This window comes from Taudactylus pleione, unplaced genomic scaffold, assembly GCF_031769625.1.
Source record: "Taudactylus pleione unplaced genomic scaffold, aTauple2 ptg000334l, whole genome shotgun sequence".
NCBI classification, from domain to species: Eukaryota; Metazoa; Chordata; class Amphibia; order Anura; family Myobatrachidae; genus Taudactylus; species Taudactylus pleione.
The window spans coordinates 5,519,449-5,545,132 of record NW_028284735.1 but is presented as its reverse complement, the minus strand read 5'-3'; the positions used below and the strand labels follow the sequence as shown (position 1 = coordinate 5,545,132).

Below are 25,684 nucleotides of genomic sequence, written 5' to 3'. Positions count from 1 at the left end.
GGCTACTGCGCACACAATTCACAAACACAGAAAATAATTTTTTTTTGGTTTGGACTGGAGTGTACTTTCGGGGGTTACAGCACCCTTTAACGGTCAAGCCAGCCGGCCCTTTACTTATGACACAGGCGCACGCTTGGCACTACTTTGTTGATGCACGTGCGGCTACTGCGCACACAATTCACAAACACAGAAAATAATTTTTTTTTGGTTTGGACTGGAGTGTACTTTCGGGGGTTACAGCACCCTTTAACGGTCAAGCCAGCCGGCCCTTTACTTATGACACAGGCGCACGCTTGGCACTACTTTGTTGATGCACGTGCGGCTACTGCGCACACAATTCACAAACACAGAAAATAATTTTTTTTTGGTTTGGACTGGAGTGTACTTTCGGGGGTTACAGCACCCTTAACGGTCAAGCCAGCCGGCCCTTTACTTATGACACAGGTGCACGCTTGGCACTACTTTGTTGATGCACGTGCGGCTACTGCGCACACAATTCACAAACACAGAAAATAATTTTTTTTTGGTTTGGACTGGAGTGTACTTTCGGGGGTTACAGCACCCTTTAACGGTCAAGCCAGCCGGCCCTTTACTTATGACACAGGCGCACGCTTGGCACTACTTTGTTGATGCACGTGCGGCTACTGCGCACACAATTCACAAACACAGAAAATAATTTTTTTTTTGGTTTGGACTGGAGTGTACTTTTCAGGGTTACAGCACCCTTTAACGGTCAAGCCAGCCGGCCCTTTACTTATGACACAGGCGCACGCTTGGCACTACTTTGTTGATGCACGTGCGGCTACTGCGCACACAATTCACAAACACAAAAAATAATTTTTTTTTTGGTTTGGACTGGAGTGTACTTTCGGGGGTTACAGCACCCTTAACGGTCAAGCCAGCCGGCCCTTTACTTATGACACAGGTGCACGCTTGGCACTACTTTGTTGATGCACGTGCGGCTACTGCGCACACAATTCACAAACACAGAAAATATTTTTTTTTTTGGTTTGGACTGGAGTGTTCTTTCGGGGGTTACAGCACCCTTAACGGTCAAGCCAGCCGGCCCTTTACTTATGACACAGGCGCACGCTTGGCACTACTTTGTTGATGCACGTGCGGCTACTGCGCACACAATTCACAAACACAGAAAATAATTTTTTTTTGGTTTGGACTGGAGTGTACTTTCGGGGGTTACAGCACCCTTTAACGGTCAAGCCAGCCGGCCCTTTACTTATGACACAGGCGCACGCTTGGCACTACTTTGTTGATGCACGTGCGGCTACTGCGCACACAATTCACAAACACAGAAAATAATTTTTTTTTGGTTTGGACTGGAGTGTACTTTCGGGGGTTACAGCACCCTTTAACGGTCAAGCCAGCCGGCCCTTTACTTATGACACAGGCGCACGCTTGGCACTACTTTGTTGATGCACGTGCGGCTACTGCGCACACAATTCACAAACACAGAAAATTTTTTTTTGGTTTGGACTGGAGTGTACTTTCGGGGGTTACAGCACCCTTTAACGGTCAAGCCAGCCGGCCCTTTACTTATGACACAGGCGCACGCTTGGCACTACTTTGTTGATGCACGTGCGGCTACTGCGCACACAATTCACAAACACAGAAAATAATTTTTTTTTGGTTTGGACTGGAGTGTACTTTCGGGGGTTACAGCACCCTTTAACGGTCAAGCCAGCCGGCCCTTTACTTATGACACAGGCGCACGCTTGGCACTACTTTGTTGATGCACGTGCGGCTACTGCGCACACAATTCACAAACACAGAAAATAATTTTTTTTTGGTTTGGACTGGAGTGTACTTTCGGAGGTTACAGCACCCTTTAACGGTCAAGCCAGCCGGCCCTTTACTTATGACACAGGCGCACGCTTGGCACTACTTTGTTGATGCACGTGCGGCTACTGCGCACACAATTCACAAACACAGAAAATAATTTTTTTTTGGTTTGGACTGGAGTGTACTTTCGGGGGTTACAGCACCCTTTAACGGTCAAGCCAGCCGGCCCTTTACTTATGACACAGGCGCACGCTTGGCACTACTTTGTTGATGCACGTGCGGCTACTGCGCACACAATTCACAAACACAGAAAATAATTTTTTTTTGGTTTGGACTGGAGTGTACTTTCGGGGGTTACAGCACCCTTTAATGGTCAAGCCAGCCGGCCCTTTACTTATGACACAGGCGCACGCTTGGCACTACTTTGTTGATGCACGTGCGGCTACTGCACACACAATTCACAAACACAGAAAATAATTTTTATTTGGTTTGGACTGGAGTGTACTTTCGGGGGTTACAGCACCCTTTAACGGTCAAGCCAGCCGGCCCTTTACTTATGACACAGGCGCACGCTTGGCACTACTTTGTTGATGCACGTGCGGCTACTGCGCACACAATTCACAAACACAGAAAATAATTTTTTTTTGGGTTTGGACTGGAGTGTACTTTGGGGGTTACAGCACCCTTTAACGGTCAAGCCAGCCGGCCCTTTACTTATGACACAGGCGCACGCTTGGCACTACTTTGTTGATGCACGTGCGGCTACTGCGCACACAATTCACAAACACAGAAAATAATTTTTTTTTTGGTTTGGACTGGAGTGTACTTTCGGGGGTTACAGCACCCTTAACGGTCAAGCCAGCCGGCCCTTTACTTATGACACAGGTGCACGCTTGGCACTACTTTGTTGATGCACGTGCGGCTACTGCGCACACAATTCACAAACACAGAAAATAATTTTTTTTTGGTTTGGACTGGAGTGTACTTTCGGGGGTTACAGCACCCTTTAACGGTCAAGCCAGCCGGCCCTTTACTTATGACACAGGCGCACGCTTGGCACTATTTTGTTGATGCACGTGCGGCTACTGCGCACACAATTCACAAACACAGAAAATATTTTTTTTTTTGGTTTGGACTGGAGTGTACTTTTCAGGGTTACAGCACCCTTTAACGGTCAAGCCAGCCGGCCCTTTACTTATGACACAGGCGCACGCTTGGCACTACTTTGTTGATGCACGTGCGGCTACTGCGCACACAATTCACAAACACAGAAAATAATTTTTTTTTTGGTTTGGACTGGAGTGTACTTTGGGGGTTACAGCACCCTTTAACGGTCAAGCCAGCCGGCCCTTTACTTATGACACAGGCGCACGCTTGGCACTACTTTGTTGATGCACGTGCGGCTACTGCGCACACAATTCACAAACACAGAAAATAATTTTTTTTTTGGTTTGGACTGGAGTGTACTTTCGGGGGTTACAGCACCCTTAACGGTCAAGCCAGCCGGCCCTTTACTTATGACACAGGTGCACGCTTGGCACTACTTTGTTGATGCACGTGCGGCTACTGCGCACACAATTCACAAACACAGAAAATAATTTTTTTTTGGTTTGGACTGGAGTGTACTTTCGGGGGTTACAGCACCCTTTAACGGTCAAGCCAGCCGGCCCTTTACTTATGACACAGGCGCACGCTTGGCACTACTTTGTTGATGCACGTGCGGCTACTGCGCACACAATTCACAAACACAGAAAATATTTTTTTTTTTGGTTTGGACTGGAGTGTACTTTTCAGGGTTACAGCACCCTTTAACGGTCAAGCCAGCCGGCCCTTTACTTATGACACAGGCGCACGCTTGGCACTACTTTGTTGATGCACGTGCGGCTACTGCGCACACAATTCACAAACACAAAAAATAATTTTTTTTTTGGTTTGGACTGGAGTGTACTTTCGGGGGTTACAGCACCCTTAACGGTCAAGCCAGCCGGCCCTTTACTTATGACACAGGTGCACGCTTGGCACTACTTTGTTGATGCACGTGCGGCTACTGCGCACACAATTCACAAACACAGAAAATATTTTTTTTTTTGGTTTGGACTGGAGTGTTCTTTCGGGGGTTACAGCACCCTTAACGGTCAAGCCAGCCGGCCCTTTACTTATGACACAGGCGCACGCTTGGCACTACTTTGTTGATGCACGTGCGGCTACTGCGCACACAATTCACAAACACAGAAAATAATTTTTTTTTGGTTTGGACTGGAGTGTACTTTCGGGGGTTACAGCACCCTTTAACGGTCAAGCCAGCCGGCCCTTTACTTATGACACAGGCGCACGCTTGGCACTACTTTGTTGATGCACGTGCGGCTACTGCGCACACAATTCACAAACACAGAAAATAATTTTTTTTTGGTTTGGACTGGAGTGTACTTTCGGGGGTTACAGCACCCTTTAACGGTCAAGCCAGCCGGCCCTTTACTTATGACACAGGCGCACGCTTGGCACTACTTTGTTGATGCACGTGCGGCTACTGCGCACACAATTCACAAACACAGAAAAATTTTTTTTGGTTTGGACTGGAGTGTACTTTCGGGGGTTACAGCACCCTTTAACGGTCAAGCCAGCCGGCCCTTTACTTATGACACAGGCGCACGCTTGGCACTACTTTGTTGATGCACGTGCGGCTACTGCGCACACAATTCACAAACACAGAAAATAATTTTTTTTTGGTTTGGACTGGAGTGTACTTTCGGGGGTTACAGCACCCTTTAACGGTCAAGCCAGCCGGCCCTTTACTTATGACACAGGCGCACGCTTGGCACTACTTTGTTGATGCACGTGCGGCTACTGCGCACACAATTCACAAACACAGAAAATAATTTTTTTTTGGTTTGGACTGGAGTGTACTTTCGGGGGTTACAGCACCCTTTAACGGTCAAGCCAGCCGGCCCTTTACTTATGACACAGGCGCACGCTTGGCACTACTTTGTTGATGCACGTGCGGCTACTGCGCACACAATTCACAAACACAGAAAATAATTTTTTTTTTGGTTTGGACTGGAGTGTACTTTGGGGGTTACAGCACCCTTTAACGGTCAAGCCAGCCGGCCCTTTACTTATGACACAGGCGCACGCTTAGCACTACTTTGTTGATGCACGTGCGGCTACTGCGCACACAATTCACAAACACAGAAAATAATTTTTTTTTTGGTTTGGACTGGAGTGTACTTTCGGGGGTTACAGCACCCTTAACGGTCAAGCCAGCCGGCCCTTTACTTATGACACAGGTGCACGCTTGGCACTACTTTGTTGATGCACGTGCGGCTACTGCGCACACAATTCACAAACACAGAAAATAATTTTTTTTTGGTTTGGACTGGAGTGTACTTTCGGGGGTTACAGCACCCTTTAACGGTCAAGCCAGCCGGCCCTTTACTTATGACACAGGCGCACGCTTGGCACTACTTTGTTGATGCACGTGCGGCTACTGCGCACACAATTCACAAACACAGAAAATAATTTTTTTTTTGGTTTGGACTGGAGTGTACTTTGGGGGTTACAGCACCCTTTAACGGTCAAGCCAGCCGGCCCTTTACTTATGACACAGGCGCACGCTTGGCACTACTTTGTTGATGCACGTGCGGCTACTGCGCACACAATTCACAAACACAGAAAATAATTTTTTTTTTGGTTTGGACTGGAGTGTACTTTCGGGGGTTACAGCACCCTTAACGGTCAAGCCAGCCGGCCCTTTACTTATGACACAGGTGCACGCTTGGCACTACTTTGTTGATGCACGTGCGGCTACTGCGCACACAATTCACAAACACAGAAAATAATTTTTTTTTTGGTTTGGACTGGAGTGTACTTTCGGGGGTTACAGCACCCTTAACGGTCAAGCCAGCCGGCCCTTTACTTATGACACAGGCGCACGCTTGGCACTACTTTGTTGATGCACGTGCGGCTACTGCGCACACAATTCACAAACACAGAAAATAATTTTTTTTTTGGTTTGGACTGGAGTGTACTTTCGGGGGTTACAGCACCCTTAACGGTCAAGCCAGCCGGCCCTTTACTTATGACACAGGCGCACGCTTGGCACTACTTTGTTGATGCACGTGCGGCTACTGCGCACACAATTCACAAACACAGAAAATAATTTTTTTTTGGTTTGGACTGGAGTGTACTTTCGGGGGTTACAGCACCCTTTAACGGTCAAGCCAGCCGGCCCTTTACTTATGACACAGGCGCACGCTTGGCACTACTTTGTTGATGCACGTGCGGCTACTGCGCACACAATTCACAAACACAGAAAATATATTATTTTTTTAGCACTTGGGGGGAGCACCCCTGATGGACAGAGCACCCCCTGGACAACACTACAGCACTCCTTTAGGACTGGGACACTGCACAGGACTTTGGAGTGGACACAGCCCCTATGGAGAACTGACTGCACAACACAGTCCAGCCAGCCCCTATGGACTTTGAAGTAGTGGACACAGCCCCTATTAACAACAGCAGCACAGCACAACACAGCCAGCCCCTATGGACTTTGAAGTAGTGGGCAACAGCAGCACTACACTACACTACACTACACTACACAGCCCTAACTCCCACCCTCCCTCTTCACTGTCCACAGCCGAGTGAGAAAATGGCGCCGACGCGGGTACCTTATATAGGATCCAAAACCCGCGAGACTCGGAAGGCGGGATGATGACGTTTTGCCTCGATTTCAGATCCGAGTCAGGCGGGAAAAGTCGAGCCTGACTCGGATCGGACTCGGATCGGGGGGGCTCGGGGGGGTTCGGATTTCAGAAATCCGAACCCGCTCACCCCTAACAAATACATGACATTAGTATATTCATTCAGCTGACAATCACAGTGAGAATAGGTTCAGCTGACAATATTCCCTTATACACAAAGGGGAATAGATCTCCAAATAAGCTAATGGCTGAATTATTACTGACGAGCTACTAGTCACAGACGATTAATAAGCTGCTACAAAACTGATCCCACATATACCTGAAATACTCGGTAATATAAGGGTGTGGTCTATACCTAGGGGGTAGGCGACTCGTGGCGCTCCAGCTGTCGTGTAACTACACAATCCAGCATGTCCTGCCATAGTTTTTCAGTTAGAACATACTGCATAAAACTGTGTCAGGACATGCTGGGATGTGTAGTTCCACAGCAACTGGAGTGCCACAGGCTCCCTAACCCTGCGCTATACAAAGTGTCTTATTAAAGGTTTATATACAGTGACCACTTTAATACCTAGGGTACTATTGTATAGGTACTGACACAAGTCAACTTGATATTCACCTTTATTTACATAGGAATGAAAGACAGAGCAAAACTTGTTTTAAGGTTTCTTTTCTTTACTATTTCTTTCGCCTTTTTTATTCTTCTGATTTTAAGTATATGCATGCGTTTATGAATGATGTAATAAAAGTGTTAATCTTCAATTTAAGGCTTTAATGCACTCCAGGGTATGGGCCACCATTCTCTCACTTTCCTAATAAATGATTGATGTTCCTCTTGCAGCAGGATGTTCCCGGTCATATTGAGAGTCACACTTTTGCTACGAGTTCCATGAACCAGTTCTGCATCCTCTTCAAACGCACATTCCTCTCAATCCTGAGAGATACGGTATGTTAGAGTGGGGAATATATAATGCAAAGGGGGGCAGAATGGAATCTGCTGGGTTAACAGAGGTAAGAGGTGTTAACTATTCCCACGTCATGCTTTTCTCCTCAGGCAACGCGACTTGTACTGTTATGACCCTTTTGTAACCTACTATCACTACCCAACGGTGATCCCCATACACATGCATTGTTTTACTGTTTTAATCCTTCTGTATCCAAGAATGTGGTGTTATTCTAGAACATTTTCCTGTTCTCTCTCTTTCTCTGACTTCTTGTAAATGCTCCTTTTGTATTTTATATTTTAGCTTTGTCCTTCCTCTTGAGTTGGGTCTATGTGTATCACATGATGCCACCTGTTTTGCTATATGTCCTGGCAGCTCCTTCTCTTTGTATGGGGGCATTACATGTGATGCTACTTGTACTTTCCCACCCTCTCAGGTCCTGACTCACCTGCGTTTCATGTCTCATCTGTGTATCGGGGTTCTGATCGGGCTGCTGTACCTGCACATTGGGGACGATGCCAGCAAAGTATTCAATAACACGGGCTTCCTGTTCTTCTCCATGCTCTTTCTTATGTTTGCGGCTCTTATGCCCACTGTGCTGACTTGTAAGAGCAACCATTATTCAACCAACAAAACTCTGTCTTCTCTGCCTTATAACTCAGTCTTATATATTGTGTCTTCACTCCTATGTTATTTCTCCTCCAAGTCCCTAAGACTGTCTACTTCTTATTTATCATAGTTCTCATCTTGCTCCTTCTATTCTTTAGTTTTCTCACTTCTTACCCTCTCATCTTGTTCTCCTACTGTCTTTCCCGCTCTGTTTTTCCTTTTTCTTTATCATTTAAACATCCGTGATCCTTATTAGTTTTTCTCCAATCTTTTCGTCCTCATCCTCCTCTACCACACTATTCATTCTTTACCTACAGTTCCTCTGGAGATGTCTGTCTTTCTCAGAGAACACTTAAACTACTGGTACAGTCTGAAGGCGTATTATCTGGCTAAGACCATGGCGGATGTCCCTTTCCAGGTAAAGTGACTTGGTTCTGTCTTAAGGATCCAATATACATTATTATATACATAACTATTAAATAACGTGGAATTATTTTTTTGGGCGGTAATATTGTCAGTCTGAAAGCAACAACCTGTGTAGCCACTGCGCAAGGTGGATGGTAATAATTGTCAATATAGATAGTAAATTGTATGTGTGCTCTCTGTTCAAATCAATGGAAGACTGGATCAATAAAACATTCTATTTAATAATAGCACATGAATACCACAATACAATCGCTAGTATCCAGATAATAATTAATCTACTAAAGGCAATAACAACTGAGTAAAAGAGTGCTGGCGTCCCAGCTACTGATATAAAATACAAGAATTTACTTGATCTCTTGGTGACCAATATAGAGTGCTCTGAGCGTGGCCACGCTAATATACATACGGTCCCATGGAAATGTTCACAATCATATCGACAAATTCAAATGGATATATATCTCACGGGATGAAGTGATATCAGTATGATGTACACATCGAAGGCACTAAATGAAATGCTCTTCTAATCTTTTGGTGATGGCTGCAAATACAATCAGCAAATACCGCTGTGGAAAAGCATGCAGCATTCTTGTATTTTATATCAGTAGCTGGGACGCCAGCACTCTTTTACTCAGTTGTTATTGCCTTTATTAGATTAATTATTATCTGGATACTAGCGATTGTATTGTGATATTCATGTGCTATTATTAAATAGAATGTTTTATTGATCCAGTCTTCCATTCATTTGAACAGAGAGCACACATACAATTTACTATCTATATTGATAATTATTACCATCCACCTTGCGCAGTGGCTACACAGGTTGTTGCTTTCAGGTTGATTTTTTTACTATTTGGTCTCAGCTAGATCAAAGATTGCTACTAGCTAGCAGGTGGTCTATTTTTGGTGTTTATCTTTGAGCGCCGGGTATTGTAGTTTGCTTACTACACTTATCCATATCGGTAATATTGTCAGCGCCTCACCTGATACTGATATACTGATTTGGTAGTGTATAGATCCCCCTCAGTATTTGTACCTGGAAGTGATGTGGAGTGAGGGCAGAAGTGCGGTTCCATGCCCAGAAAGGCCACCAAAAGGAGCAATTTGTACCCTCACGGGATTGCTACTCTTCGGGCACGGTGGCTCGCTTCGCTCACCGCAGGTTTATGTTCCTCATCTATGCCCATGTGGATAGTAGGGAATGACGTTGGACAGTAACTGATGACGTCAACGTACAAATACTGAAGGGGATCTATCCACTTCTATACTTAAATTTCCCAGAGGGGAGATGCAGATGACCAGTGTATGGTGAAGCAAATCTGTCAGGGATCGGCCGTTACTCACCACAGTGCCGACTTCCCCTGGTTTCTTGAGCGGTCAGTGCACTTTGACATCCATGTGCTGCTCCGTGACTTGGTTACCGAGGTTGCCATCATGGGCGCAACCATGACAGTCGTCATCACCTGACTGACCCACCGTCAAGGTCATTGTCAGCTGACGCTGCCCTCCAATGGACTGCTACCTTAGGGTATATCACCGGGCTCTGGACAACAGGAAGTTGCCTGTACAACATCTTTACTACTAGTGTTTGCTTGCCGTCACTTCGTCCCAGCAAGCCTGGCTGTTCTGCTCTCAAGTCATCTCTAGTTACTCTCCTGTGCCAGCAGTGTGTCTGGATACCTTGCCCGTGTACTCTGTACATCTCCTGAGTACAACTACAGTGTCACTCTCCAGTGTCAATGGTGCATCTGACACCTTGCCCACATACTCAGTATAACCCCCCAAGTACAGAACCTTTGCTAGTGCTTCTTTCAGAAGTACACTCTCCTGGGCCTCATTGGTGTTATCTCCCTCCATTTCCCACCTATTTTTGATACCTGACCAAAGGGCCGTGACCTGCTTGCTGGGTGCAGCTTAAACACATATCCTGCTTGGAGAGGTCACTGGTGAACTCCTCCCAGCAGGTTAGACTCTATGCCTTTGGTCAGGTCTCGCTAACATCCGATACTTGTGGATGAGGAGGTCATATATCGAGACCCCTCATCTCTGATTCCTTCCACAACCCCGGATCTCAGCTTTCAACTCCTCAGTAGGAGATCCTACTGATACAGTCATAACAGTTTGTACAGGCCCTATGGAAGCTTCAGGATCCGAGGCTGCAGGGGCATTGCAAGATCTCGCATCTCGCATGGATAATCAGGAGGCAGTGTAACATCAAGTGGCTCAATATTTACAAGAGCTCTCTGGGCAACTACTTTTCATCCAATCAACCTTGGCCACAATACTTCTTCCTCTCACTGTATCCGCTCCTTCGAATCCTCCAGTCCCAGTGACACAGAAGTCTCCTTTTCAGTTGGCATCTCCTGAGCACTTTGATGGAAACCCAAGATGTTGCCAAGGTTTCATCAACCAATGCGAAATACAGTTTGAATGCCTGCCACAGAACTTCCCTATGTCTAGGTCAAAAGTGTATTATATTATTTCACTGCTGACTGGAACCGCCTTAGATTGGGTCTCCCCATTAGGGGAACGAGCAGATCCTCTAGTGTCCAACTTATTTCTCTTTCAAAAGAATATTTGACCAGCTGGGCCGCACTGCCTCGGTTTCCTCCGATCTCCTTCAAGTCCGACAAGGGACCCGTACCGTGGGACAGTACGTGGTCCAATTTCAAACCATTTCTTCTGAACTAAGACTGCCTTTTTACATGGAGTTAGCCTATCAGGATCTTCCAGAGTCCTTCTCCGAGGTAATCTCTCTGTGTATAAAGATTTACTTACGCCATAGAGAATGATTGGCTAGTAGAGAGTGAGAGGATCATTTTCGGAATCATTTGTTACTGGATGCACATCGTTTATCTCCGGCAATGAATAAAGAAGAACCTATGCAGGTTCATAAATCTCGGCTAACCGTGGTTGAGCGAAACTGTCGATTCCAGAACAAGCTCTGCCTTTACTGTGCAGCTCTCTCGGGGGTAGACGGCAATGTCATTTTGGGAGATTCTATGTCCTCTGTTACCCATGCAGTGTCCCTCTGAGTAGGATGTCTCCATCAAGAAATGTATTCCTAGTCCTACCTAAAACCTCCTACAAACTAGTCTTAGGTCCGCCTTGGCTTAAAAAACACAATCCTATGCTGACTTGGTCTACGATGCAAATTCTTGCTTGGGGTCCCAGTTGTTTCCATCAGTGTTTGTCCCATGTACTTCCTGTGCGTATCCATCAAGTTTCTACCAGTCCTGCTCTTAAGCCGCCTCCTCCTCCTGATCCCCGTCTGCCGGAACCATACCAGGGTTTTGCTGATGTTTTTAATGAACAGGCTGCGGACAAATTGCCGCCTCATCATTCTTGGGACTGTGGCATTGATCTCATTCCTGGGAAAATGCCACCTCATGGCCGTATTTATCCTCTTTCGGTTCCAGAAATTGGATCTCCGCGGGGCCTACAACTTGACCTGCATCAAGGCGGGGGATGAGTGGAAAACCGCGTTCAAAACCTGAGATGGCCACTTTGAATACTTGGTAATGCCTTTTGGGTTATGTAACGCACCAGCGGTGTTCCAAGGATACGTTAATGAAATTTTCAGGGACGTCTACAAGTTCGTTGTGGTCTATCTAGACAACATTTGATTTTTTTCAGAGGATCTGCAGACTCAGCGATTTCATGTACAAGAGGTTTTATCCCGTCTTCGTGACCACTGTCTATATGGAAAGATCTCCAAATGTCTCTCCGAGCAACCCTCTGTGCCATTCCTGGGGCACATCATATCTGGAAATTTTCTACAGATGGAACCAGACAAACTGAGGACCTCATTCAGAGCTGGTCGCACAGAACGTGCGGTCGGTCTGAATGAGGGGAGGACGTCTTGAATTTTCAAGACCTCCTCCTTTGCAGTGGTAAGGCTGTGGGTTAACACCCACAGCCTTACGACCGCCTAAGGTGATGGTCGCGATGGTCAAGACCATCGAGGCTTACGACGAGATCCTAGGGTAGGGTCTCCCTTGTTGTAAGCCCCAGAGAGCTTTCGGCTCTGTCTGAGCCAGAAGCTCTCCACTGACATCACTAGTGATGTCAGTGGGGCCGCCCCCAAATGGTAGGCGTTCCCATGGGAACGCCTCCGTTTGGGCTTCCACCCCCCTAGCCCGCCTTCCAAACGGGGCGAGCTGTCAATCAACATCGACAGCTCGCCCCCTTTGGATCGAGACCCGCTATGACCGACGCTGTCAGTCGTAGCGGGTCTCACGCATGCGCACGACAGCGCCGGTGCCGTCGTGCGCATGCTCTGTGGGGGGCCATCGACCCGGTCCGAGCGCATCGGCGCTAACGACCGGGTCTGAATGACCCCCTGAGTGACATCCGGGACTGGCCTCGACCTAACTCCCTCAAAGCTACCCAGCGATTCTTAGGGATTTCTAATTATTACTGAAGATTTATTTCGAACTTCTCCACGCTGGTTGCTCCCATCTTGGTCCTTGCCAAAAAAGGAGCCAATCATTCTCGCTGGCCCTCTTCAGCAGTGATTGCGTTTCAAATTCTAAAAACAGCATTCTCCACAGCCCCAATCCTTCGCCAACCACAAATTGAAAAACCCTTCATTCTGGAAGTTGATGCCTCTTTGGTGGGGTGGGAGCTGTGCTGAACTTTCTCAAACTGCTGAAGATGGGAAGACTCACCCATGTGGTTCTTCTCACAAAAATTTTCTCTGACTGAGAATAATTATGCCATAGGTGACCAGGAGTTACTTGATATGCGCCTGGCACTGGAGGAGTGGAGACACCTTTGGGAGGGTGCAAGATTCCCTATCACAATCATCACAGATCATAAAAATCTGGTATATCTCTAAACAGCTCATCGATTAAACACCAGACAAGCTTATTGTTCCCTTTTCTTCTGTAGATTTGACTTCAAACTTCAATTTCGCTCTGGAGGATGAAACATGAAAGCTGATGCCCTTTCTCTGTCTTTTCTGTCTGCACAAGAGGAAGGGGATCAATATCAAGTTCACCCAATCCTGGACCCTCTCGTCTTTGCACCCACTCAACTCCTGTCTCCCCCACCAGGCAAAATCTTTGTTGCTCCACAACTGCGTAAAAATTTTCTGACTTGGGCCCATGCCTCCCTTTTTACTGGACATTCAGGTATTCTTAAGACTTTTACATTTTGTAGCGATCTTACTGGTGGCCTACCATGAAGAAAGACATTTGAGATTTCATTATATCCTGTGTCAAGTGTGCTCAGCATAAAGTCAATTGCAATAAAGTCGTTGGCCCGTTACGTCCTTTGCCTGTTCCAGGGCCTTCATGGACTCATCTTTATATGGATTTTATTTTAGAATTACCAACGTCCAAAGGACATAACACCATCTGGGTGGTCATGGATCGATTCTCAAAGATGGCCCATTTTATTCCACTAGTTGGTCTTCCATCTGCTCCACAATTGGCGAAAATATTCATCTGGGACATCTTGAGGTTACATGGTTTGCCCAAAGAGATAGTGTCCGATTGTGGGGTACAATTCGTAGCAAAGTTTTGGAGAGCACTGTGTGTGTCCTGCTCCATGTTTCCTTGGGCCCTACTGTATTCTCAAGATGATTAATCCTGTGGTGTATAAACTAGAACTTCCGCCTCAGCTGAAGATCTCCAACACTTTCCATACCTCTCTGTTACGTCCTTTGATTCTTAATCAGATCAGACTCAACAGGGTGTCGAGTTTGAGATTGAGAGAATTCGATCTAATTGTCTACATTATCTTATTGACTGGAAGGGATATGGTCCGGAAATTCCTGATAAATTTGTGGGTGTCCGGAGTCCACCATGAAAAGGAGGGGTAGTGTCAGGATTTTGTCCTAGGATCGGCCGTTACTCACCACAGTGCCACCTTCTAGAGCAGTCAGACATCAGGTGCAGAGGCGAGTGATGCACTGAGGATTATGCCTTAGGTGCACTTTGACATCCATGTGCTGCTCCGTGACTTGGTTACCGAGGTTGCCGTCATGGGCGCAGCCATGACATTCGTCATCACCTGACTGACCCTCCATCCAATGGAAGCATGGTTGTTGTTAGCTGACACTGCCCTCCAATGGACTGCTGTCTTAGGGTATATCACTGGGCACTGGACAACACGAAGTTGCCTGTACAACATCTTTACTACTAGTGTTTGCTTGCCGTCACTTCGTCCCAGGTTGCCTTGCTGTTCTGCTCTCAAGTCATCTCTAGCTACTCTCCTGTGCCAGCAGTGTGTCTGGATACCTTGCCCGTGTACTCTGTACATCTCCTGAGTACAACTACAGTGTCACTCTCCAGTGTCAATGGTGCATCTGACACCTTGCCCACATACTCAGTATAACCCCAAGTACAGAACCTTTGCTAGTGCTTCTTTCAGAAGTACACTCTCCTGGGCCTCATTGGTGTTATCTCCCTCCATTTCCCACTTATATTTGATACCTGACCAAAGGGCTGTGACCTGCTTGCTGGGTGCAGCTTAAACACACATCCTGCTTGGAGAGGTCACTGGTGAACTCCTCCCAGCAGGTTAGAACTCTGTGCCTTTGGTCAGGTCTCGCTAACATCCGATACTTGTGGTTGAGGAGGTCATATATCGAGACCCCTCATCTCCGATTCTTTCCACAACCCCGGACCTCAGCTTTCAACTCCTCAGTAGGAGATCCTACTGATACAGTCAGAACAGTTTGTACAGGGCCTATGGAAGCTTCAGGATCCGAGGCTGCAGGGGCATTGCAAGATCTCGCATCTCGCATGGATAATCAGGAGGCAGTGTAACATCAAGTGGCTCAATATTTACAAGAGGTCTCTGGGCAACTACTTTTCATCCAATCAACCTTGGTCACAATACTTCTTCCTCCCACTGTATCCGCTCCTTCGAATCCTCCAGTCCGTCCTCCAGTCCCAGTGACACCTTGTCCGGGTACTCTGGCCCTGATTCAGAGACTGACGCTCTCACAGAGCTCTCGCTCTGAATCCGGGCCGTCCCTCTTAATTTAAGAGCGGCCTCCTGGCTGCTCGCATAGCTGTGGGCGGCCAAAATGATGGTCGCGATGGTCAAGACCATCGCGACCATCGGGCTTGCGATGAGACCCTTGTGGTAGGGTCTCATTGCCGCAAGCCCTGGAGTGCTTTTGGCTCTATCAGAGCCAAAAGCACTCCCACTGACATCACTTGTGATGTCAGTGGGGCCGGCCCCAGACGGTAGGCGCTCCCATGGGAACGCCTCCGTCTGGGCAGCCACGCCCCCAGAACGCCCACCAAAGGGGGCGTGCTGTCACTCACCATCAACAGCACACCCCCTTTGGTGCGAGACCCATAACAACGGCTTGGTCGCCGTTATTCGGGTCTCACGCATGCGCACTTGGCCAACATCGACCCGCTTGCGAGCACTCAGCGCTCGCGAGCGGGTCTGAATTAGGCCCTCTGTACATCCTCCGAGAACAACCACAGTGTCATTCTCCAGTGCCAGCAATGCGTCTGGATACCTTGCCCATGTACTCTGTACATCCACCGAGTACAACCACAGTGTCACTCTCCTGTGCCAGCGGTGCATCTGATACCTTGCCCGCGTACTCTGTACATCCTCCCAAGTATAACCCCAGTGTCACTCTCCTGTGCCAACAATGCGTCTGGATACCTTGCCCACGTACTCTGTACATTCACCGAGTACAACTACAGTGTCACTCTCCACTGCCAGCGGTGCGTCTGATACCTTGGCCGCGTACTCAGTACAACCACCGAAAATGCATTTTATTCACAAGGCAATGTGACTAGGATGCACCAGCAGACTGTGCTGATTAATTTCATATGGAACACTTGTCTATATGTGTGTGACTGAGTCTCTGAATCTATACTAAGTGCCACAATGTAGCGGCCGCAGCTTTTTTCATTCCAAGTTCTGTTGTGCTTCATATACAGATTCAGATGCACACACAGATATACAAGTGTCACATAGCAAATTAATCTGCTGGTGCGCCCTAGTCGCATTGCATTGCAACTTAAATGCATTTTTGGCAAAATGAACTCCCAACTCTAGCAGAGTTGGCAGCTCACTCACGCCAGGCAAGTGGCGCTGCGTGGCGTATTGAGGCTAGATGTATGAGGACATATCTTTAGGAAAAGTATAGTGACAGCGTGATGAGGGTATGTCCATAGTTGAGCGTATGTAAATATATGCCTGTTTTCTGAGTGGTCCCTTGCTTACAGGTTAGGGCTGCTGCCAGTAGACACTGAGAATGATGACGGCATGGACGTAGCTACCATTGGTGCAAAGGGTGCAGCTGCTGTGCAGCCCAAAGCTTAGGGGGGCCCATGTTCCTAGTCAAAGTTAAATATGTTATAGACATTTTTCACCATTGGGTGGTACATTGGGGCCCTTACAAACTTTTGCTATGGAGCCTTCTAATATCTAGTTATGCCCCTGGATGACGGCTATGCAGCGCAGTCCCATAGATGCGTACAGCTCTACATATAGTCAAATATCCACTTTTCTGACCATGCACACACAATTACGGATGACTTACATTCACCTCTGCATCAGCCCCACTGTGTTTTAATAGTTTGCATCCTTGATTTACGCCCAGGTCTCGTACCTCTCTGTATTATCTTATATGTGATTTTTTTTTCTACATTTTAAAAAATTAATTGCAGCTATTTGCTGGGCTGTAGTTACTATCTGCTTCTGACATATTCATCTTTAAGGCTAACACACCAGTGTCCTGTGTCTTTTTCTATCTTCTCTCACAGATAGTTTGCCCCATGGCATATTGCAGCATTGTGTATTGGATGACTGGACAGCCCCCTGAGGCTATTCGTTTTCTCCTCTTTACTGCACTTGCTACTGCTACTGCTCTTGTGGCGCAGTCCCTGGGGCTTCTTATTGGTGCAGCTTCCAACTCTTTACAGGTTGATTTCCATTCTCTACTGGTTCTGCATCTCAAACTTGTAATAATTCAGCTGAGGGGCAATGATTCTAATCTTCTATAGAGGACAATTCGAGAAGTTGCCTATAACAACCAATAAACTTCTATTGTACTGTAGCTATTATTTATCAAGTACATTCTATAAAATGATAGGTAGAAGCTGATTGCTTGCTATGGTCAACTTGTCCAATTGTCCTATTTAGAAGGTTCATACTATAGCAACAGGTTTTTGTTACTGTAAGCAAATGTTTCTTGGATGTGATGCTCATGTCATTAGCAGCCTGGCTGTAAGGGCTCATTCACACACATAGGCTGGGAAAAGGGAAACATTGTTTTCCATGAGCTTTTCTCACATTGTGCTTTTACAATACAAATCTATTGCACTAGCTGTGCATGTCAACTCATGAGAAATTCTTGATACTCCTGAATAATTTGTATAAGACCCCTAGAGTCATGTTAGGAAGGGGTTCTGGCTATAACAACTGCTTGTTGTTCCCTTAGAGCTGGAAACACGCACCGGTATTTAGGATGCCGCCAGGTCTTAACCTTCCAGACAGTAGGGGCTTATACAATTATCAAGAGATTGCAGGATATGCTGGAAGGTGAGGATACAGAGGCGAGACTGAGACCTCAATAGTAAATCACTGAAGTATGACCACAAGGTAGTCACAGGGCTGAATAGAGGCAACCAGCCATTATAAATAGACGCGTTCACTGAGCAGGTTAATGGTGGAGTTGCCTACAGGTGATGAATGCAGCAGGGACAAACAGAGTTAAAGTTGCTCAGAGCCTGGACAGCAATAATGAGTAGAAATGGAGACTGAAGAAAAGACAAAACCAAGTGCAGGCTAGAATAACCAGGAGCCCTGAACACTGAAAGACACAGGTAGTAGATATGTTCCCAGACACAGAGTGACAGGAAGAGGACAAGCTAGACACACCAAAGTACAAACTGTCACTGGCAAGGGTGTGTGGGGCTGACTGCCCTTTAACAGAAGCCTGCACTATGAAAAGGCAGGCAGCGTGCCAAGCTCCATAATAGTAATAAGTGTGATCAGCTGCACGCTGCACGCTGCCAACGACCCGGCTGCTAGTCCCGGCCGAGTCCACTATGCCCTGCAGTTGCCAGGGGTACCCTGGTTGCCTAGCAACCAGTGGGACCATCCACCATTGCGGGCGAGATGACGTGGCGTCTCAGCCACCTAGCAACGTCTGGGACCTGCGTAGTAAATGAGCCGATGCAGCGGCTCATAACAGAAATACGGTGGTTGCATTATACAATTTTAAATGCAGCATTGAAATTTTAGAACACAATAGTAGGAAGTAAAAACATTTACTCTGATTTGTACTATTTTAATGTGCATTATAACACATGCGTGTTAACTGTAATCAATACCTGATGATGAAATAACCTTTTAATTGTAATAATATAATGATTTATCTTGTTGTTTTCATAGGTTGCAACATTTGTGGGGCCAGTTACTGCAATACCGGTGTTACTATTCTCAGGCTTCTTTGTCAGCTTTAAAACAATTCCAACATATCTGCAGTGGAGTTCGTACATCTCCTATGTCAGGTCAGAGCACATGTTTGCTTATGCGCAGCAAAACAGATATTGGGAGGGAAGAAGTCAACTGCCTCAATGTGAATTGATCCTTTTATGTGAATTGATCCTGCAGAAACAGTTGTCTATGCATGTTTTTTGGTTATCTAAATTACAGACTCATTCATTGAAGTAGCAGTGCAGGGGATATAATTGATACAGAACAAAGCCGAAGTGCTACGCGCCCTCATACACTAGAATAGGGACATAGGAATTATACTATTTATCAAGCTCTAAAAACTTAAACTTTTTGGCGCTTAACTGCGGGAACTAATACTATTTTCATATGACGTTATGCCGCTGACTCTGGTCATTCTTATAGGAAAAGGAAAAGATTGGGTTCAAGTGCTGCGCACAACTATTATCTTCTTAGGACTAGAAAGGCTAAAGATATTTTATTAGATGTAGTAGAGGTCCTACCTGATCAGTCATATATATATATATATATATATATTAGGGATGTGCAGGCTCGGATAGGTTCGAGTTTGCACGTGGAGTTCGGATTTTTCCCTCCAAAAAAACGGAACTCAGTACGAGGCAAAACGTCATCTTACATGGACGAACATCATCATTCCTGGTCTTTTGTCCAGGAATGATGATGTTCGTCCATGTAAGATGACGTTTTGCCTCGTTCTGAGTTCCGTTTTTTTGGAGGGAAAAATCCGAACTCCACGTGCAAACTCGAACCTATCCGAGCCTGCACATCCCTAATATATATATATATATATATATTGTGTGAGAAGTGATAATGACAACAATGAGTGTAAATTTAATATTTTACTTGTACTCAGACAAATACAAGCAGGATTAACACAAGAATAATTGATTGTATAAAAGAATCTATATCAATTGCAAAGGCGACTGAATATAAAACGGTAAGTGCAAAAACCACTAGTTCCTATTACACGCCTTCTAGTAATCCATGCAAAACCAATATGAAAGATCGTCTGTTGATCTATTGATATATTGCAGTATAGGGGGTTAAGTCATATGCCAACCTTGATACCTGTAATACACCTTTACAACGTATAGGTGTATATAATGTCTAAAAAAATTAGATGTAGCGGCGTAATAGTTGTGCGCAGCACTTGAACCCAATCTTTTTCTTGTATTACTATACGGATGATGTCAGACATCCATTAGTGCAGCAGCACACTTAGTTATTGTATCATTTACACTATAGTGCGCAGGTCCATTGCAAAATCCTTATAGGAAAAGGGCCTGATATCAGGAATCAAACTTTGAGCTTCTGCCTCTAGAGCCTGTTGATCTGTTGACTGAGCTACTGTTGGACAGCTCCTTGCCTTTACTCTGTGTTCTAGCTCAATTTAACTGTTCACTTGATGTTCCAACATGTTCTAGCTCCATCTCCTTGACTTCCTGTATAAGCCTTGCCTGTTCCTCTCTGCCTTGCTAGATTATTGTGCTGCTTTCTATTATCCACTATTCTTGTACTGACCTTGGATTGTCCTCGACTAGCCCTCTGTCTGAAAGCTTTGCCTAATTTGCTTCTCTTTGTACATTGGACCTAATTCAGACCCGCTCGCTAAGCCGCTATCGCTCACTGTGAGCGATTTATGCCCATCTGCGCAAGGATATATTTCGCGTGTGCAAGCCATTCGTTGCGATCTGATTTTGGTAGCTCGTAAGCCACTATCAGCTCGCTGCTTTGAGTGACAGATAGTGCCGTTTGTGGGTGGTTACAGGGGAAGGTGCATGTGAACGGGGGAGTGGTGTTGCGAACGCAGTCATGTCTGCCCGCCAAAACGGTGTTTAAAGGGCGTGCATAATTAGCAAAGTAGCGTCATTGTACTCATCCATGTATTTCAGCCTGCACTGATCGCAGTGCTTGCGGCGGGGAAGGCAATCCCATGGGCTGCGAGCAGCTCCGATGGCTCACGATGGTCCCGATTAATCATACATTTTCCGGAGATGTGTGTTGCAAATGGCAACAGGGCGTCTTCAGACACTTGCGAGCGCACTTTGCCATAGCCCGCTAACACACACGACGCAGTGCGAGCACTTAATTTACATATCCGGCCCCTTTTTGCCAGCGAGGGATCGCATCTTGCGAGTGGGTCTGAATCAGGTCCTGTATCCGGCTATCATTGAACATTCTTTATTTATTCTAGTAGCCAGCTTTTCTTCTTGGCCACTGGACCTCAATTTAGTCTCAGGGCTGTTACACCACCCCTAATGCCATTGCAGTATCCATACATTGTGGCAAATTAGCTCCTTAATTTGTGTGTGGTCATTGAAATTATTGATGAATATACCCCATAATGAGAGTCACAGTAGGTAAATAAATCTTATATATATAATTTGCTTAGTCCCTTCGTCCGCAACGCTCTTTGAATTTCAATATCTCAAATACTAATTAAGATATTAATGGGATTCTTTTGCGACAGATTTCAATCAGCAATAAATTACAGAATTTGGGATAAAACTGTATAAAATATGATGAAAAATCAACAAAAACCATAATAAATGCTTTGGTATAGCTAACCTTAAAATATCAAGAAAACTACCAGAGCCGGCACAGTGTCCCGGGGGAAGCGGAATAGGGGTGACTGCCGCCAACTGCTGTTCTCACGCACTTCTGGTGGTCTGTGCTCTCACATGGACCCGGCCCTCTAGTCATATGCAGACACTGTTTACGTTCTGTGACATTACTGTGACAGTGTTGGTTCAAAGGTCTGATTTTTAAAGTGACTTATATGTTTTCATACCCCTTGAAAAACATTTTAGGTATTTACAACAAATCGTAATTTCTTTTTCAGGGTCCATAGGGATCCACAGGGATACCATGGGGTGTATGTGGAGCCACCCGGGCATCAAACAATCAAAAGATTTAGCGTCCAGGATGCACCTGTCCTCCTCCACATATACCCCGCCCCCAGCCAAAGGCAGACAGTTTCTCGTTTGGTGCCGACAGGACTGGTTGCACCTTTAGACAGGGGGACTGTATTAAGCTTTATGTTTATTATTTCTTATTTTTTATTCTTTCTGAGCAATCAGCGCTGGGCATCCTAATGGGCGCCTGCTCTACTGCTCCAACTACCCCTGCTGGTGCCGCCACACCGGTGAGCGGTGTGGTGATTATGGCAGGCGCCAGTGGGGCTCAGCTAGCCGCTCCACTGGAGGACCAGGGCTGCAGTCAGACAAACGGGGAAGACAGGTAAGGTGATTCCCCATGTGTTTATGCAGTCCTTACCTCCGGTTGTGGAGACCAGCCGGAAGATGCTGTGGTGGGGCATCTGGTTCATCCGCACTCCTACTAGACCACCGAGGCAGTTTAAATTTGGCATCTGGGAACATTGTAAGGCCAGCGGCACCAGACAGTTGATACAGCAGTAGGGAGGTAAGCTCTTCCCAGCAGCCCCACCCCCAGCCCAGAGTGCGATCCCTCACAAGAGGTTTCCCGCCTCTGAGCTGCCCCTATTCACCCTCCTCCCTATATGAGATGCTCAGTAGCCATTACTCAGGGCTTTGCTGAAGCTACAGGTCTCAGGAGATTCGGGTCCAGTCCCCCTGTATAACTCTCCCCTGGGCCAGGTTATACAACGCTCAATCCTACCAGCCTATTAAGACTTTAGTAGTTGATTTAGTTCCCATTGCAAGTATATTTATTTACATGCATTGTATGTGACTTGTGCTAGCTCTGCTGTTGTGATATACTGTCATAACTTTATGTCAGTTATATCTATTCCTGCTGCTCTTTCTTAAACCCTCAACTGCCAGGTGTGTAGGGCTCATTATTACTTCACATCTACCTGTATTTGTGAAGGGATACACATTGCATTACTATCTTTACACTGATTTTGTGCTGCTTACTGGTTTACTATGTCTTCTAAAGGCAAGGGTAAACAGCAGGCTGGGGCCCCTGTGCTGGTTACTTGCAGATCCTGTTCAGCGGGTTTGTCCTCTCAGGATTCTATGCATGATGGTCTGTGTGCTATTTGTTATGTTCCACAACAGCCCACCTTACCATTCTCTGTCCAGGAGCCACCTTGGCTGTCCTCCTTATCCCAGGCAGCTAGTGGACTGCTTATTAGCCCCCACGTTGCCTCCCACCATGGGGTACCCACAGTAGTTACAGCCTGGTATCTCGGTACCCCATATGCATCCTCCTTGAATGGATGGTTATGCCCACTCAATTCAGAATATGGCTCAAACGTCTGCCGCCTTTCAACAAATGTTACAGGCAAACAGACCGTTAGCTACCAAAGCACATAGGCAGCCTGTATCATGCTCCCAGTCCACCCTGCTTTCGGATTCTGACGGATCATCTGGGGAGGCAGATGATGCACAAGTTTCTCTCCCCGGGTCCCCCTCCGGAGAGGACGGCCGTAATTCAACAGTGGATGTCCTTTCTCTAGTGAGAAATAGAGAAATAGTGTGAACATAGAGGATGAGGATCCGTCCCCTAAGCCTAAAACACCTGTGTTCAAACGCCAAAAGGTGGTTAAGGCTGAATTTCCTCAATCAGAACAGCTCACTGAACTATTGGGGAAAGCATGGGGTACTCCTGGCAAACGGTTCCAGGGCTTAAAAAAGACTAGCGTCTTACTGTTGATGCTCATGTGGCAGAAGGTCTACGCTGACTTTACCGTCCACATCCTCCCTTAAGGATGCTACGGATAGAAAACTGGAAACCTGGCTCAAGTCAGTCTACTTGCTTTCTGGCGCTATTACTCAGCCGGCTATGGCAGCGGCCTGGGAAGCCAAGGCTATCGAAGGATGGACGAAGGCACTGGAAGACAGCCTGCCATCAGACACTACCAGGGAACAAAAATCACAAAGAAAAATCTCATTTAAATAATGTAAAATCTGCAGTCATGCTCAGTCCAATGTCACTTATTTATACAAGTATTAGTGTTATAATGTATGTGTGTTTGATTCTATGTAAATTGAATCTAGATTGACATACCCACTGATACATCAATCTACAATAAAAATAATCGTCAACTGTATAGTGAGTTAAGGTGCCCATCCACTAGACGATTAAGTTGAACGATAACGATCGTTCAATCGTTTGCAAATTGTTTGCAAAAGTGTATAAAACGACCAGCGATGCGCGTACCCGCTGGTCGTTTACATATCTATCATCTTGCAAACATGCTGGACAACATGACAATATTGTCAGGTTCAGCATGTTTCCAGGTGATTGATGTGCCTGCACTGAACGACTGCTCGGTCAGTGCAGGCTCATCACAGACTGACAAACGAATGTATGATTAAAATGTCGTAATCGTGCAGTCGTTTTCAGATCTTTAAGTGGATGGGCACCTTTAGATGCCTTTGGAATATTTATTTATTTTATCAGATATTATTAAATAGTTCAATATTGCTCAGTGTAACCCACTGAGACCTATATCACTCCAATAGAGACATAATATATTCTTCAAGCTATATAAACTTACATTCCAAACATGTGGGGATATGTTTTACAAGAGATTTTATTAGTACTATCACGAATAGGAGGTCTATTGGAGAAATCTATTTAGGAGTTATGTGTTTCAACTCCATATATTATATCTCCAATCTTAGACATATCGCCATCACTATTAAATATTCTCTAGTTCCCCAAATAGTTGGACCTTATTGTATTGCAGAGTTTACTGTTGAAGGGATAATTTTAACATTAGATCACCACATATCCAAATGCAGTACAAGCTTATGGTATTTTTTTTTTTTTTTTAAATATTTTTATTTTAACCGAAGCAAGGAAATCATTTACATATACATAATAGACATGCAAAGAAAAGAATATGCATATAACACCGAGTTCAAATTATATACTTGAAATCCATTACTGTTTAGATCTTTTCCCATTAATCTTATCTCAGTCTTATATGCTGTCACACATTAATTATTATGAATGTTTCCTTTTCTTTTCTTACTAAACATTTAGAAATATTTTATCGATTATTTCTTATCATATATACAACATATATTTGTATTTAAATAATTCTCAATAGAAAATATGAAAACATATAACATAGTAAATCTCCGTCCGGCGTCCGCCCATCGATCATGCCAACATTCTCTATTTAAGTGCACAATCCGCCTTATCAGTAGTTAAATTAATGAGTCTCCTAACAATAGCTGTGACTCATACCATTGTGTTTTTCGCATACAGTTATAAATTTGCATTTGCATTGTGTTTGACAAGGTGGGGATATAACTCTCCCAAGTCTCGAAAAAAGAGGAGGCCTTCCTTTCTCTATTGAACATGGTCTCTACCCAATCCATTCTGAAGATAAATTGCAATTTTTCTTTATACAGTGTGAAGGTTATGGGAGTGGACTGGATCCATTCCTGCAATATAGTTTTTTTAGCTGCAGCACTTATTGCTATTAATAGTTTTCTGCTACCTTGGGTAAGTCTCTGCCCCTTTGGGAAAATACCCAATATCGCCCATTCAGGTGTGAAGGGTACATAGTTTACTAAGTGTCGTTCAGCGTCTTGTTTGACTTTTCTCCAAAAGCCATGGACTACTGGACACTGCCATATGTAATGATATAAGTCTGCTTCTACTGCATCACATCTAGGACATGTATGAGTGTCTGACAGACCCATTCTGTATCTTCTGTGGGGAGACAGATAAGTTCTATGGTAAATGTTTAAAAATAACTCATATGTACTAGCACTCAGCATTGTACGTGATCTTGATAATCCTCTT

At 45.5% G+C, this 25,684-nt stretch overlaps 1 protein-coding gene across 3 annotated transcripts in view; it reads left to right on the top strand.

The window, feature by feature from the left end:
* ABCG4 (ATP binding cassette subfamily G member 4) overlaps positions 1-25,684 on the top strand; it is a 143,260-nt gene that overhangs the window by 98,917 nt on the left and 18,659 nt on the right. For 2 of the 3 annotated variants that reach the window (XM_088443809.1, XM_088443810.1), the window contains 5 exons: positions 7,342-7,443; positions 7,878-8,046; positions 8,368-8,468; positions 17,221-17,379; positions 18,854-18,972. In XM_088443809.1, the coding sequence (XP_088299935.1) occupies positions 7,342-7,443; positions 7,878-8,046; positions 8,368-8,468; positions 17,221-17,379; positions 18,854-18,972 (650 nt within the window). Of the gene's footprint in view, positions 1-7,338; positions 7,444-7,877; positions 8,047-8,367; positions 8,469-17,220; positions 17,380-18,853; positions 18,973-25,684 lie in introns of all 3 variants that reach the window. The other variant, XM_088443808.1, reaches the window with a different exon arrangement.